Here is a 17,556-nt window from a genome sequence, read left to right as displayed (position 1 = left end):
ATCAACCAGGATTAGGTTGAACCTTATTACACTGAAAACAACAAAGCTGCCATGTTTTGACCTGTCATATTTGTGTGGAGCAGAATAAAACAAGAGACTTTGCCAAGGAGGTAAAGATAAGAAAAGAGGGGACATGCCATCTGTCCCTTAACCAAAGTCAGCCAATGGATGGAACAGGATCAAGCCTAGCTGGTTGCAACCATCTGGAGCTACAGACGGCAAATGCTGCTTAGCAAAGCACTATCACAAGGCAGACATAAGGTAAAGGAAGTGCACAAAACACAAGGTGTTACAGAACTAACCTACCCCGGAGGATGACCTGACATGAGACTAACGCAATGCCCTGGGGAAGATCCCTTCCAGTGTCTGAACGGTTCACCTTACCTTTCCTTACAATTAGTTCATTTGGATAAAATGAACTATAAAAATGAACTATTGGACTATGGACTAAAATGAACTATAAAAATGGACTATGTGGATAAAAAGAACTATAATGAGGACCTGCTACTCAGCTACCTTGGCTGCTTCTGAATTTGTTTGGTCTCATCTGGTTAAGTTTAAATCACCTCTACTATGCTTACACTTTGGTACTGGCACACTTTTATTTGGGCTGGGCTTTGCCAAGATCACACATGGTCATGCAGTGCCAGACCATGATACAACTGAGCTGCTTCTTTACACTGCCTATGTAAGGCTCAATCAGAACTGCAGCTCTTATGCTCACGCTGCCTTCCTTGTGGCACAATTCATCACTATTGTGGAGACAGTCATGGTACTACCCTCACATGCCAGGCTGAACAAGCTGCTCATATGCAGCAGACATATTTCAAGAATCCCAATACTTCTATTTTTGTTCCCAAGGCAAAATGGCACAAATGTCATCCTTCCACTTCCTCCTTAGACAAACTCAAGGCCTGGAATTCAAGGAAGAAAACAGGCATCAGCAATTGCTTTTACACTTCTTTGCACAGGAGCCTCCTAAGATTGGCAGCTTTCCAAAGACAGAAATTACTTGGTTAAACATAAGGTTAAGGAACATATAAAAGAACAGAAGAGTCTCTCATTTGCTACTTATCCTATCTAGGGTCACTGCAGACCAAAGGGAACCTCAAATTTGCAAGAGGCCTTGGAAACTCTTTGAAAATAGGGAGTAGCTCACTTGTCACAGGCATCTAAAGTATTGCTAAACAAATAGCAGCAGGAAAAAAAAAAGGCTGAAAACTAAACTCTGTTTTCCCACTTAAGGAGATATTCCTTGAGTTTTTGTCCTCTTTCTCTAAAGCTTCAGAGGACATGAGAAGAGCATGTGGCGCTGCCAAGGGAAAAATCTTAAAGGACAAGTTGGGAAACAGTTGGTGATTCAAAAGGGAAAACAAGTGGCTTTATCAAAACACCACAAATGGAAGCAAAAAGAAACTAAGAGAGGAAAGCCAATGAAAAGAATTGCATAATTTGCTATTTTACGTGAGCCCAACCAAGAAATGCTATGCAAACGAAGAATAAACCCAGTGGAACTTTATTTTCCTGCAGTACGTGTTTTTGTTTTTGGCTGGGCTGCACAGTTCCGTTCACTTATTTCCTGGAAGGCCTCATGACAAAGAAAAAAAAAACCCTTGACAAAATTTCTTCTAAGTACAGTTAAAGGTAAGATTTCTGGCTATCTCCCAAGACATTTGTGGTTAACTGTGAGTATAAATACATGAGCCTCTTTGAGGGTTAAAGGCATTACATATAGAAGCAAAGTGTTATTAAAGGCAGAGCACAGTAAGCACAAATTGGCATGGTACTGGCTTTAGGTGGGATCTAGTCCTAGCATAGCATTACACTGAATGAATTTGAAAAAGGACAATGAAGGAAATCACAAGGAGTGGGAACTGAAAATCAGGGAAGACTCCCCTCGGAGAACAGAGTTCAGGAGGCAACTGCACCACTGCTCACTCAGGTTCCCGTTAACAGCCACCATGTCACCACAGAGGAAGGCAAAATCTAGAATAGAGAGATTTTGGCATGGTCAAGTATTTATGGAAGTAAAAGTATTTTGTAGTCTGGTCAAATAATGAGGTAAGTAGGAGACTGCAGCAAATGCCTATGCATCTTTTCTTGGCATAAGATCCCAGATCAGCATTATTGATGATCTACAGAAGAAGGGTGATCAGCTTTCCTTTTGACTGTACCAGTACAGAGAAACAAGAGGTAAGAAAGCATGCCTGGCTTTCTCTCATTCGTATCACAGTAAAAACATAAAAGTATAATATAAAGAATATGAGATCATTCTAGCCAGTTTAGACTCAGACCCGAATGGAGCTATTAAAGCTACATGATATAAAATACCAGTTTGTGATTTTCTAGGCAGCAATCTCTCTTCTAATATGTAACAATATCAATTTTCTTTCTCCTTCCTATTTCTATTAAACACAGCCTTAAACAACTAGAAATGCCTGTTTTATCTCTTCTTCCTCTTGTTTGGTACAAATTACAAGAAACATATTGATAAAACCACATACAGTTTACACAAAACACTAATTAACCACAGAAACTTGGCAACTTCATGGTCTATATCAAAGAAAGAGAAAAAAGTAGGGATAGTCTAAACCACTGGTGTAGTCTCTGACTTCTAAGCATGTCTCACGCTTCTCTAGCAGTGTAAATTATTCCCAATATAAATCTCCTTTACACTGATAAAGGGGAGGTAATTGCAGCCAGTATAGATGAGAATCGGTAATGAACTTCTAAAACATCTATGCAAGCATTTTTCTTCAGTGGATGCTTCCTGATCTTAGGTATTTGAAGAGTACCCCAGGCTTATGATAAACTGAAAAACAGCTAGGAAGCATTGCCCACAGACTTTTCGCGGAATAAGGCTTTACTGTATAGAAAACTGGTCTGCTGCTTTCTGATTTCATTCTCTTAAGAGTTGTATTAAAAAGAGCAACAATAGGTAAACAGTAGTCATTATGTCCTTCAAAGAGGTTCATGTTTACTTCTTGATGCTCCTTAACAAAATGGTAGGTTGGCAATTCAGTTTTATCTGAGCCCCCAAAGATACGCATGCATAACACAACACTGGAGAGATGTGATTTGCTGCAAAGATTTTGCAAGATTTGATTTGTTGCAAAGCCACCCAAGGAGATTGTTTGCCCTTGGGCTGGTTCTTTTCCTTCCTTTGGAAGGTGGGAAGAGGTTGGTGGTCAGACTTCCCAGGTGGTTTATATGTAATACTTCTTTAGGAAGTACTAAAAATGAAATACTTTATTTTGTTACATTTTTTTTTCACACATCATTGTTTGACTTGGGATTGGAAACTCCTTTTCTCATCTGTTTTTCAGAACAAGTCATCTCGAGGGCTTCAGTAAGCAGGAAATACAGAAAAAATTGTGTTGAATTGCTCTTGAAAAACTACAGTTAGTGGGCTTTAAAATGTTCCCCTAGTATTTGCATTATTCCCTAAACATGCCCTGTGTAAAACACTCAGCAATAAAAATAATTTAGATGTTAAGGTAACTGACAAGTACTTAAGCGTGACCACTGCTGTTACATTAGAAACCCAACAAGGATTTTATTCACATCCATCCAATTTTTATGTGTGAAAGTTCCCTTGTGTCGCTACTGCAAACCACTGAGAAGCTCCATGGAGAGCTAGGTGGGTGAGTCTCAAAGAAAGAAAGTCTGCATTTGAACTTCTTCTCTCTCTTTTTTTTTTTTTTTTTTTTTTAGTGAGGAAGCTGTTGAGAGAATATGGGAAACGAGGGAACTTTTAACTTTTTTTGTGCAGACACTCTGGTGTTTAATAACTTCCTTCTAACAAGCGCCTCCGGCATACCAAAATTTCACTGGGTATTTTCTTACACATAAATAGCTCTTTAGAGAACAAAGCCAGCGCTAGACATCTGTTACTTTTGGGCCCTGAACTTTTCCTACCCGTAATCCCACCGAAGAAGAGCCCCCAGTAGCTGGCAGTCCCTCAGGCAGCGGCCAAGGCTTTGGCAAGTGGTAGCTGTGGTGCGGTGGGCGCTGCTGGAGAGGATCAGGTTTCAGGAAGGAGCTGAGACCAGTGTTAAGTTATGAAGTGCTGCTGTTTGTCTCCCAGTAGCCAGGAGAAGAAACAACAATGAAAACAACCTTTTTAGGCTTTCTTTGTAGGAAGTAAAGTGAAGTAAGATGTGGTAATCAATTGCTCCCCCTCACCACAAAAAGGTCACCTCTGGAAATGGAGAGCATCTGTCCAATGAGCATGGCCATTTCTTACTATTTTCTGGATTTTTTTTTTGGTGTTGTTGTTTAAGACAGAAGTTGTTTCTGTAGGAAACCCTTGGGAAAGTAGCTAGCTCCAGGTATGCAACAAGCCTCTCAGAACTGCTAACTTGTAAATGTTGCAACAGCACTTCTAGTGCAGGCAATGGCTAGCTGGGACTCCTTGCTTACCAGTGGCAAAGAGAAACAACACCTGAAAGAAAAGCGCAGAATTGCCAAGAAAAAGCGAAGCTGAAATTCTCCAAGACCTTGAAAAGTTTCAAGGTCAGGAACACTGCAGGGGTGGAGGAGCACACAGACAACAATATGGTGCTACAACAGTGGCAGGAGAGAATCCCTGAAACCCGAGTGGCGTGAGAGAGCCAAAGAGGGTGTGCTTTGATGCATGTAAAGGCTTACACTTCTAGATTGAAAAAGGCACTTAAAATCTTTAAATAAAGACACATGTGATGATGTTCTTCTTCACTTCTACTGTCAACACAGTAGGAAAAGCATTTGTTGACAATCACAATTACAACTACTTCCAATTCCCAATTTCCCTCAAAATACAGTGACATATAAATCTCTGCACCCATAAAACACATATTTGCAAGCCTGTTTATGCACAGATTTTTTAAAAACTATTAGTTGATCCAGTTTCCTCTAACATTGCTGGAGAATTGCAGTCTGTTACCCCAACATGAATTATGGCAGCTCCCAAGAGGGAGGCCAGCAAGTACAGTAAGGGAAGGCTACCAGCTGGATTTTTATGAAATACCTGCACAGTTTCACATAAGCTTTGCATTTTCTAACTGTGCAAAAGCATTCTGTACTTCTTCACATATTGTGAAATCCCACATATATGGTGAAATCACATTTTAATGAAGCATCTCTGAATATAACAAATTATAAATGATATGTTAACTGCTGTTAATTGACAGTAAGTGATCAGCTTTTATGAGCCACTACAACTTGAGAGATCTCATACAGTTTTCTAGTAGTCCTACTGTGAAAAAAAATTTGCTTCTAGTGAATTTATTTTGAACTACTATACACTGAAATAAAAAATTAGAATTAAATGTTGATCCCAAATGACAATAAAAGCAATACTTTAATGAAAGGTTCACACTTTTTTTTTTTTAATGTAGCCTAAACTTAGAACTAGACTGACACAGATCGCACTTCCATGTAAAAACCCATGACATTCTGGATTTTCAGCTGCTTTCAGTGTGTGGTATGAGACACATAAAGACACTCAGCACCTTTTGCCATTGAAAGCGATGTGCAATCCACCAGTGGAGCAGGACCTGATCCAAAGAATAGTTTTCTCTTAAAAAAGACATGTAAAACCCACATTTTTCCATACCTTCTGTGTGCTTTTTTACATTACTGACAACCCCCTTTTTTTCCCACCCCATTTCTTCTGTCAACTCTGAATCCCCCATCGGATTAACAGGGAGCAACCTGGACTTTCACTTCCCTTCTTGCCCATGACAAAATGGCTTACAGCCCCAACTCCAGTCAGGTTGTTACGGTGTGAAACATGCCACAGTCAGCACTTTCACTACTCCTGACTATGAAACACAGTGCAGAAAAAGTCCAAATTGACTCTCAAGATGCTGCTGGCACAATTCACATTTTAAATGACTTGTACAATTAGGTTCCTATTGTAAAGTATATTTTTTTTAATGAACCAAAAAAAATTTCAGCAGCACCAGTGTTCCCTTACACCTGTGAAAAACAAGACAGAAGTAAAATCATCTCTACCATTCTTCCCTTTCTTCATAGTCTTTTGTGTAGAGGTGGGAAAGCCTTTCAGCCAGAAAACAATCAGTAAATAACACCGCTCACTCAGTTTGTAAAGACATGTGCAGATTAACACCATACTTACCACTCCAACAGGGAAAGCTAGAACTGCCATCACCCAGTCACGGAGGGAAATGAGTTTTTTCAGCTGCCTCTCTTGCTCTTGACTGTCATTTCCTTTAGTGAGAAGACTGGACAGGTCGGTCAAGACGCAGATCCCAAAGAAGACAGCCTGGATCACCTGAACGGAAGGGGAATGCACTCTTGAACACAGAGAAGATCAGACCGTTGGCAGACAGCAAGTAGGACACAGGTGTGCGTGAGGAATGTTGCCACAGAATTGACATGGGGAGTGGAAAACATCAGTGCCTTAAATACGGGTAGAATTTGTTCACATAAAAGCCACTTGTGCTTCTAGACTGAAAGCCCTACATGTACCTTGCTCCTCATGTATGGGGAGAATCGATGCAAGGGGAAGGACCGTTCCAGAGATGGGACTTCTCACCCTCACCTCAGACATGTGCCACCCACTGGGGACTGAACTGCAGCCACCCCTTCCTGCTTCACTCCATACAACTCGTCCCCAAAGCCCTAGCATTCACCTCTGAGGCAGAAAAAGTGAGGAACGCTCCCTGTAAAAAGAAAGGAAAGAAAAAAGATGAGTGGTTTTTTCCCTTGCGCCAGGAGGTTTCCCTTGGAGACCCTGCCTGCCCCAGACACTCCACCCATAGGTGAAGAAGATGCCTGAGGCTTCTGAGAGATGCAGCACACGGCCCGGGCTTCAGCAAATCTATCACTACTTCATCTCAGGTAGCAAACAACAGAACAAGCAAGCTGCAGCAGTTATTCAAGCTTTCTTTTTGTGATGGCAGACTGTCATTTACCTGCCTTTTCCTTTTTTGCATTTATTTGTGTGCAATATTTTAAGATTATCTGTTATATTAAATTGGTAGTTTAATCACCTGAACCCACTGATTTGGTTCAAACTTGACTTGATCTTAGGCTGATCACTGCATTTTTCTTCCTCAATTAGCTTCATAAAATCGTAATAAGTTAGCTCAGGAATGCTCTTGTCTGAGGATCTGCGCATCCTTTCTAGTACAGTTCAGAGGAAGTACACGCAGCTTGTTTACTCCCTGAGCTGGAAGCCCGGGTCACAAACCCACACACATCAGGTAATCTCAGGTAAAAAATTAACAAAACACGGGCTTGGCTCCCAAATTGCATAAACATAAACATATGCTTAAAGTACATACTACATGTTTTTCAAAACGAGCATGGAGTGCTAGTTTAGAACTCTTATTTGTAAATCTAAGTGTTCCTCTGACTAGGAGTCTCTGACTAAGCAGCAGACCATCTATAAGAAATAAGAATAGCACATACCCAGATTTTGCAAAATACAGTGTATTATGTGCATACATCTTTGCAGAATTTAGACTGTAGTAAGTAATGTAAAAAAACACCTTAGGCTAGGGGACACTGATGTGGAATATGGCAGAGAAGGGAGGGAGGAAGGAAGGAAAGAAGGAGAGAGGGAGGGAGGGAGGAAGGCAGGAAGGAAGGAAACACCAAACATATGTTGGCTACTAGAAAGAAATTGGTTGGATGAATTAAAGTACATTCCCTTCCTCAACAATCCTTATATGACCCAAATGCTTGGAAATTCTGGCTGTAAAGCTGTGAATGACAGACACTCAAATGGCCCCTGGATCTGGCTCCAATTCTGCTGCCATTGCTCTCCCCTCTCCAGGCTCTAGCTACATATAATTTGCTTGATAAATAGATGAAGCAACATTACAAAACATTCCCTGAAGCCATGAAATGTGACAGACTACTAGTGCTAGAGCTGTATATTGTGCTAAAAAAAGGTACTACTACTTCAAAACACTGCCTGGAAAAGTTACCATCTTCTACATTGATTTCTGAAAAACATTTAACATAGAAGTTGGGGCTCCTTGGAGCTACATAATCACATGAACTCCTAATGCACTTTTTCATATTATTTGTTTGAAACAAGCACTTACTAGAAAAAAAATCTTCCCATACTCGGCCCTGTTTTCCACCAAACAGATGGCCTATTTGGAGAGAAGGACTAGAAGAACTAATTATGCATTTGCTTGACTTAAGAGGAGATATGATACCATCTACTATTCACTCAAGAGTGTGAATGCCAAAGAAGGAAAAAGATGTAAGACAGGACTGGCAAAAAAAGTATACCTAACAGTGATGAGATCTGGGTGTTAAAAAGTTTAGGCTGAGTACCAGGAAATATTTCCTAACAGTGAGCTCTGTCAGACCATGAAATAGTTTCTCAGAGGAAGTGGTGGAAGCCTCATGGCTTGAGTCACTCAAACCGATACTGGACAAAACACTCAATAATGTACTGCAGGGAACAGTATTACCCTGGCGGGGCTTGGACAAGTGACTAATGGATTGTTTGCAGCTCTAACTACAATTCCCTGAAATGGTCTCTCTCCAAAGAAACACAGACTCAAACAATCACACGCCCACTTTCCAAGGGAATTGAGATTGTACATCCACTAATCAATAACAAACCGAACAGCTTCTCTCCCTGTTATCCTTTTATGAACACACTGCTTCAAGGGAAAATACAATGATATCATCGGGAATAACTGAAAACTCCTAAAGGGAAAGAAAGTACCCAAAGATTTCAGAGAGTAGGTATGAAGTAAACCATTCTACAAAAAGATGAACTAATAAAAATCCATATAGGAAAGAGAAAATTACATATTTATTGAGAACATTCAGAGCCAATGAAAAAATCGTATAGTGTTCAGGGAGGAACAGTTCCAGCTTATTCATACAAATTATGTATGTACATTTGCTCTAATACTTCTTTTCCTTTCTAGAATGTGCAAGAAAACTCTTCTGACACCTGTCAACATTTAGGATTAGACCGAGGACCTCCAGAGCTGCACAAGTCTCAGCAGCATAAACTGAACAGCCATAGTCAGTAATGATTTATGTCCTTTGTGGATCTGGCATAAGAGAAGTGTAGCATGCAGCTACTGGTGGTTTATGGTATGAACCACAGTTTTAAAGTCCATGCTCCTCAGTGTGAATGCTGCCTAACAGATGTGAAAAGTTCACAGCAAAGGAGTAGAAACTCCCTCTAAACAATATTTTCCAATGTGCCCTCGTGTTACCTTAGATTTAGGATCACGTTCTCAAAACAAGTAACTTCTTTTAAAAATCTGCAGGTGGTGAATCTATACATGAAACATCCCCGAGATGGTAAACAAACAGTTGACTTTTTTTCCCCTTGGAAATGTAAGCAGTAACAGTACCTCAGAGGAAGTATCTTCCAATTTTGCCTCTAACTAGAGTTTGAAGAAAAATGATGATTTAGAAAATGACAAATACAAATTTGACAGAAACCAACCATACCTTCCTTACACCGTGTAACAGTGATAGAGGCAGAAACTTGTAAGCAGAGTATGCAAAAACGAGAAAATCATTAAAACAGGTATAAAATACTAACTTACTGCTGAACCCATTTTCTCCTTTGAAGCCTAGAGGGGCCACTGCTACTATAGTTGATACTACAGTACCCTGAAGCTGTGATAATGTAATGATAAGTAACTGAAATGGCCATCTACAGGTATTTTAGTAATACAGAACTCTGAGCAGAGAAAATACTTGTTAAGTTGCTGCAGGAGAAAACATCTATGAACAGAATATGAAACCAAGCAGCCCAGAAACCTTCTCAAACAGTGAGATCTATTCAGATTATATATCAGAAAAGATTGTTCCTTATGAAAGATTGGAATAAAGTAAACTAATTGTACATGTCTGTCTCCTACAAGAAAATAAAGACTTGCTTCAGTAGGACAGTTTTTCCACACGGTGCTCACTGAAGGATAGCAGCTAATGACCTCCTTGTACTCCCCCTAATTTGACTTCTTAGAGTCAGGTAGAAAATGTTTTTCCTCGTAAACCTTTCTTCAGGGCATGGAGATTCCCTTCTCCTGCATGCCATGTGGCTCCACAGTGCAGACAAAATCTCTGCACAACTGAGGTCAATGGAAATTCTGTCACTACTCTTACCAAGGCAGAAAAACTCCCATTAAATTGACTGAATCTAGGATTTCATTGCCCATGGACTCATCCTTTTTCAAGCTCACTCTTGTAATAAGGACCATTCCTAAGGCAGAACAACTAGAAAAGTCTGTGCAAGCACTACTATTATTCATGGGTATTTTTTCCGCTACCTACCTTTGAAAATGGAGAATTCACTGTCCTCAAGTTATTTTCGAGATTAACAACACTTAATAATTATTTCATGTACCCCGCTATGAAATAAGGCATCTGAGTAGGCTGGCAAGTAGACAGCACTGCCAGAATAAAACATGGGAGTAACACTCACAAAATCAGCAAGAAATAATAAAAGAGCATGGAAAATGAAGTAACTTTTACACATTCCAAAATGCCACGTTTGCGCATGAAATGCATGAGCATGTGCACATGCACATGTATTAGGTACCTGTACCTCACTTACCAGGTAAGCTTCCACTGTTTCAAGGTAAGACTGCATTTAAGAAAGAGACTTAAGAATCTGCAAATATAACCTGTTATTATAGGAAGACTAATTCAAGCTAGGGTGTCAGGGAGGCCTGGCTGATCCCTGGGGGCTGGGAGCAGCAGGGGGGGCAGCCAGGGCCCATCCCACCCCCAGCCAGGAGCAGGGCAGCCAGGGGCACTGGGGCAGCCCCAGCCCCAAGCATCGGGCATCTCCCTGGGGACAGGCCACCAGCCCATGGGTGGGGGGCAGACATAACCTGACTCATCAAAGCAACACTCACACTTAAGGCAATCCACCGCTTTCCACAGGAAATTGAAAATTTAGCTCTACAAGCATGCAAAATCAAATTGCTGAAAGCTGTCATTTCTCATGTATTTCAGATTTTACAATGTGCCGTATACAGAACATGGTCTGATTTTCAAACAACAGGAATATGATTTGTAAACTCAGAGTATCTGCTACTACTCCTTGCCACCTTGTGTCACTTTAGCTTTCATTCCTCCAGCCTCTAGACATTATTATTTGACGTACAAATGTACTATGCTTGAGCAATTAAGATGACTGTATTTTAAGAAACTCTGGAATAATTAAAGTCAGATTTTCATCTCTTTGCCCACTGTAAATGTGACTGATTGGACTCTGTTTTGGGACCATGCGTGCTTAGGGCTGTAGTGTTTCAGGCTGTACGCAGGCATGTGTGGACAGCCTGCATCCTGTAACAACAGCTCAGTTACCTGTAGTTGCAACATACACAGCAAGTCTAGGTTAAGTCAAGAATAACAAGGTATTTTTGATAGAAAATGCACTGTGTTTACAGAATGAAGCCATGGACTGTAGCTGTTTATTAAATCTGTTACTGCTCTTGACTGCATGAAGCCACTGATTCTTCTAGTCCATCACCATTCCAGCATTACTCACAGGCACAATGCTTTTATTCTTGTCGCTTCTCTTCCTCTTGCTGTATCTTTTATAGTTATAATAGGAAGCAGAAGCTGGACAACATGTAATCAAGCGCTAAATCTTTGTATCAGAGAAGCTACTGACTTCAGATAAGGAAAAGGCAAATCTTTGTGCCTACAGACAAATGGAAGAGAGACAGAAAGAACTTTTAAGTACTAAAATACAAGCCAGTGTAATATGTCTAATCACTAAATCTACAATTAATTAAATTTGAAGTGCAAACACTGTGAAAAAGTACAGTGTGCTACTCAAAATCATTACTTCTGTGCAAGGAATTGTGAAGAAGACTGTATTTTAAAGGCCAGAGTTAAAAGAGCAGCATCGCCCCAGGAGATTCATTGACTGACGTTAAGTTGGGGCATGCAGTCAGACCTCGTATCACATCTTCTTCCGCACTGGCTGCAGTGCCATGGCCATTTTAGTTTGTTTTGTTTGTTGAAGCAGGTTTCAACAACATCATAGGCCACTTCAACACAGAAAAGGAACACAGTCCCCGCCCATCAAAAGCCAGTAGCCTGAGAAACCAAATAAATATACAACATACAGGAGAAAAGTAAGGAACAAGGGAACAAAATCAGAATAAGCTAAAGGAATACTTAATGCAAATGCCATCTATTTTACTTTGAGTTGTTTGTTGGTTAGGAATCTTGAAATACCTATTTCTCCTATTCCTCCTTTCTCTTTCACTTACACAAATCATAACTTAAACTCTACTAGTAAAACTTGACACTTATTTCTGTCAGAAGAGCCACTAGAAATTCAGTAAGTGCACAGATGGACAGCCTTATAAATATCTAGCACTGTCCTCATCCCCTTTACCGCCTTCAGTGGGGGGATGGCTCCTCTAACCAGGATGTTGCACATGAAGACCAGTCCTTACTAGGAAATTTAACTTCATTTTCACCATTTAGTCATATGACATGAATCAGCTTATAAAACATGCCTAATCCCTTACCACATGATGTGAGTTCAGAGACTCCTTTAAGTATCATCCTTTACTTTCTACATAACCTCCTGTAGTCTTGTTCTTTGAAACCCACCAGCATTGTCCAAATGTAACCAAGGATGGTTTAAACCAATGAGATTTTATAGATGCACAAAAGAATAAAGTCTACTATGGAATTACGATGCCTGGAGATGAAACCCGTTTGACTCTTGGGTCTAGTTTTTATAGGTATTACATTGTTTAAGCCCAAGTCCTTAAGCACTTAATACAGAGCTGTGGAAAGGGGACAAAGCTGTGTAAGCTAATAAGACCTTCTGTTTCCAAGAGGAGAGGCGCATTTTAAAATTCTGCCTGTTGGAACACAATATGTGTCTTTAAGTGGACAGACAGAAAAGCGACTTTTTGTGCAAACTAAGCAACTTGTAAGAAATCAGAAAACCAAAACAGATGTAGGCCCCTAAAATGCAATTTTTATAGCACTGCCTTTCAGCATCTATTACAATTCACAATTTTCAGCAGATGAAATAAAAAACCCCGATAAATAATAGAAGCATACTGCTTGCACCTCTTCCTTTCTCTCTCCATCTTCCCTCTACTTAACCCAGGAAAACCCCTTACTGCATTACACTTACTGGAAAGGTTAAATCTCAGACCGTTCTGTCTTAACAGGATTCTTGACTGTCTCGTAATGGTTTTCAAAAACATGCAGCACAGTTTTTGAAGAGGTAATGTGGTTGTCCTAACACAGTTTTAAAAGCAGTTTTCTTAATATTTTTAGTACTTCTATAAAGGTAAATATATTATTCCTTACTACAACAACCTAAGCTGAAATTTGGGGAATTATCAAAAATATTTGGAAATGCTTTGATTTTCAGAGGCAAAAAAGCGTATGTAGTTATTCTTTTTACATGAGTAAAATACCCCCCAACAAAAAAACTGCTGTAATTGACAACAATTGAGAAATTCATTTTAAAGTGCTACTATATCTCTGCTGTGTTGCATAGATCACATTTCCAATATGATCTCAGCATGACAGAGTGTATGCCATCTGGCTCAGAAGTGCTAACAGCGTGGAATCCACTACCACGTATTGGATGAGGAGATGGAATGGACAAATACAGAATATACTAAAGCAATATGTACAAGAATTTGACCAGATGCTGAGAAAGTGTTAAATTTTCTAAAATCTTTCACATTCTTTTCAGCTGTGTCATTCCTTTCCAACACCATGTCAATCCAGTCTTCCTTTTCCCTCTAAAAACTACAGGTATTTTCTGGATACTTTTGAGTTATAGATGTCCAGATACCTTACTCTGATCTTAGCTAATACACTCAAAGAGGCACTAAGCTCATTGTTGCAGTATTTAAGAAATTATTATTATATTTTTATCTTTATCTTTTTGATTTTAAATTGTTTTCACTAAACTAATTTTCTAATAATCCCCATCTTCTTCCTTACTCTCTTGCATTGTGTATAGAAAAGCTGCCATTACTACTTATTGTATCCTGCTTATAAGATAGTGTAATTTCATTAAACTTATATAATCCATTCAGCAAACATGTATAATACAGTTTATTCAGAATAGATTATGATTTTATTAGGTTATATCTTTTATGTTTTTTCTTTGCTAAAGCTTAATCTTATTAGGATTATACACTGCACAGAAGGTTATGTCATTATTTTGGCTTAAATGCTAATTTTACACATTTCAGCATGATTGGTACGGTCTCTGCAGCAGTGGCCTTGCAGTCAACCAGGCAGGAATGGCAGCTCTCTAGACAATGTTTGGGATAGCTAGCTAAGAAGCTAAGACTTGTTCTGCAGCTGTCTGTGCTAAACTGAGCTTTAGGATAGGGTTTCCGATGGCTGGAAAGTCCCTAGCACTTTGTAAGTTAATTAGCCCCCAAAGAAATTGCATTCCATTAAGTACAGAACTTTCTCAAAGAAATGGGTTTCTTTAAACTTCAGAAACTCCTGCATTGCACCAACTTTTTCATGTTTAGAAATACAGTTTGAAAACCACTAGAGGGAAGCAATTTTGACAGAACAAATTTGAAAACAAAACTACATAGAAGTTTTTCAAAGAAGAGTGACTGGTTTTGCTTTTTATTTCTTTCCTTTTTAACGAATAAGGTTACAGCTGCTTTCTAAATTGCTGAATTTAGAAAAGGCCATGACTGATGTATCTCAGCAACATGGTGACAGAGCTGGAAATGCAAACGAGAAAGGCACTACAATCTTCTGAGACGTATCAGCCTCAGTGCTGCCCTGCCATGGCTGTAGGAAATAAAAGGTTTTAATCCGTCTGTTTCCTGAGCACTGTGAAAGCAGTAATGACTGACTCCTCACACCAGTCCAGCAAGACAGGCTATTAAATGATACTGTCTCAGTTGGGCAATTCTCCCTCTCTCTAGGGAAGGTAAGGGAAAGAAACATTGAGAGCTTTATCCCACCTCTTTATCCTACCAACAACACACAAACCAAGTCAGTTGCAAACCCACACTGTGAAAATAGCTCCTGTCTCCAATCAGGGTCATCTTCAGATTTTGCTTAAAGCAACTTTTCTTCCCCAACTCACTGCTGCAGCAGCTCAAGGATAATTTATGAAGGGCGTGTAAAGTATATTCATAAATAAAGTTATTACTAACGTAAGGATATTCTATAATTAGACCACAGCAAAGGATGCTGCTATTCAAGCTCCACTTGAAAAAAAGAGAGGACGTAATTTTGTACATTAATTATAAAGCATGTTGTTCAATGAAAGGTGATCTAACATGTTGTACTGTCCCCATAAACAAGACTATTCTTTACACAACATTTCAAGCAAGGCACTGTGTGTTATAAAATGTTGTATTTCAGGAGAAAAAAAAAGTTCTCATTAACTTACACCTCTAAAGAAAACATGGGGGAACCCCTGATATAAGCTAACTGCATTTAAATTAAATAATATGAGGGGGGATTGAACATTCACTAGGTGTGTGGCATTTCAACCCCAGAAAACACTGCCCTGCTTTCATTGTCTTTCTCATGAACAAATCTCAAAGGAAATTAAGGATTTGTTTCCTGCTTGTTGTTGGAGAAAGTGAGGCAGGGAGAAGTGAGCTGGCCAAGCTCAGGCAGCAAGGCAGCAGGGGACCCGGGGGGATGAACTCAGGTGTCCTGATCCCTAGGCAGTTCTAGGCATTAGATCAGGCTGTTTTCCACACATCTGTACTCACTCTTACAGTGATAACCATTTCCACTGCTTACTAGGGAAGCACTCCTGGCTTTCTCAGAGAAACGGCACAGACCTTTTCATTCCCTCAAAATGTAGCCATACTACTGTTAGCATAAATCCAAATACTTTTCCCCTTATGCAGCTCGTATTGATCATAGTTTTCAAAGACCCTGTTTGCTTTACTGTGTCTTTCAAAGTTTTCTAATGGTTAGATACTGTAATTCTGACTAGCTGATCTATTTGTGCCAACCAACTAGAGTTACCAAGGTCTTAAATAGAATAGCTTTGGAGAGCTTGTCCATTATACCATTTCCACCTGCACTGTTCTTATGCTTTTGTTCATAACAGAAAATATTGATTTTGAGCAATGCTAGCACTGAATAAATCTTTTTCATTTTTCCATCACTTTTTCTGCTCTCTATGGATAATTTCGATGAGCTGCAATTTCAGTGTGGTGCACACTTTGCTTCCCAGCATCCCCGTAGGACTGGGCACTGGGTGGAAGAAGCACAACCATCCCATCTGCTACCTGGAGACTGTCTTTGGAGAGAGTAGCCTGAAAAAAAACCGGCATGGAGCCGTATCTTGCCTTATGTGCTCATGAAGGCAGACACAGCTTAAGCCTCCCTCTTTCTCACTCTATCTAACCAACATTTAACTGTTTCTTGAGTTTCCAAACTAATCTTTGGGACACTGCTATTTACTGTATTTCTGTCTTGCTCACTGCTTTTCATTTCACTTGCAAAAGGAAGAAAGCAAGTAACTGTCAGGAAGTTTAAATTTACAGTCCCCTACATATTAGAAGCCAGTTTACAACAACTATCTGGCATCACACCAGGTTCCAAACCCATCAGATTTAGATGCTCTCCATAGGGCAACTACACACTGACTGACAAAGAGTAAACAGATTTTTTAAATCAGTAAACACCACAAGTTCAATAATAAGCTGTCCTTTCTTCTCAAGAGTTAGGAAGCTCAACCACCACCAGTTGTAGCAGTTAAGAAAGTAGCAGATGACTCCAAAAAAGAAACCTTTGCTAAAGCGTGGTACTGGTGACCAGTACTATTGGCAGTGAGCATGGTGTTTTGGATTCTCCGTGGCAGGAAAAGCACCTTGCAAGTAGTAGCTTGTAGATGTGGCAGCCCAGCACACAAAAAAAAAGCATCCGTGCCTATCAAGAGACATAGCCTACTGGTCAGGTGGACAGATCACATCAGGAAATGCCCCAAGTATCAACTGTCCTCTGCTACACCTCTTAGTACTCCAACACTAATGCCACCATGCACCAGGTAGGTGCGCGCACATGCACTCCAAATTAACACTGTAGCTGTAATTGTAATGCAGCTGGGGACAAGGGCTGTGCCCCTGCACATGCCCGGGGTGCTGAGTCACCCGTAGGAACTCCCTGGGCAGTCCCGGGAACTCCCCAGCTAGTTTCTGTCCAGATGAGATAATTGACTGATAGCTAGAGGAACCCAGCCCAGGCAGTCCCGGCTCCACCAGAGGTCTGAGGGATCGATAGAAGAACTCCCCAGGCAGTCCCAGCCTGTGTTAACAAGATAATCGACTGCGTGACGGGGACTGGGGAGGCAGGGAGCTCCCGGCAGTCCTGGGAACAACCCGGGCGGGTCCTGCTTTGCACACATGAAGTAAATGGTGAACTGATAGACGCTATTTATATATTTAGGTATGTTTATCATGGGATAGCGCAATTTTTTGCACATAGTTGCGACAATTTTAACTAGAAACTTATCATGCATGCACTGGAGTGTTGACATGGGACCACAGGCCAGCTGGATGATAAGAATTCACCAAACCACAGTTTTGGGAGTCTGATCCAAATTAGCTGAAA

At 40.2% G+C, this 17,556-nt stretch overlaps 1 protein-coding gene across 4 annotated transcripts in view; it reads right to left on the bottom strand.

Annotated features, from left to right (window-relative positions):
- AIG1 (androgen induced 1) overlaps positions 1–17,556 on the bottom strand; it is a 124,208-nt gene that overhangs the window by 81,428 nt on the left and 25,224 nt on the right. For all 4 annotated transcript variants that reach the window (XR_007506013.1, XM_049800290.1, XM_049800289.1 and 1 more), the window contains exon 2: positions 6,122–6,277. Coding sequence is in view for 3 of the 4 variants with exons in the window: in XM_049800290.1 (XP_049656247.1) it covers positions 6,122–6,277 (156 nt within the window). In the remaining variant the exon portion in view is untranslated. The remainder of the gene's footprint in view (positions 1–6,121; positions 6,278–17,556) is intronic.

This window comes from Accipiter gentilis, chromosome 5 (assembly GCF_929443795.1).
Source record: "Accipiter gentilis chromosome 5, bAccGen1.1, whole genome shotgun sequence".
NCBI lineage: Eukaryota > Metazoa > Chordata > Aves > Accipitriformes > Accipitridae > Astur > Astur gentilis.
The sequence above is the reverse complement of the archived record's forward strand: the minus strand, read 5'-3'. Positions and strand labels throughout refer to the sequence as shown.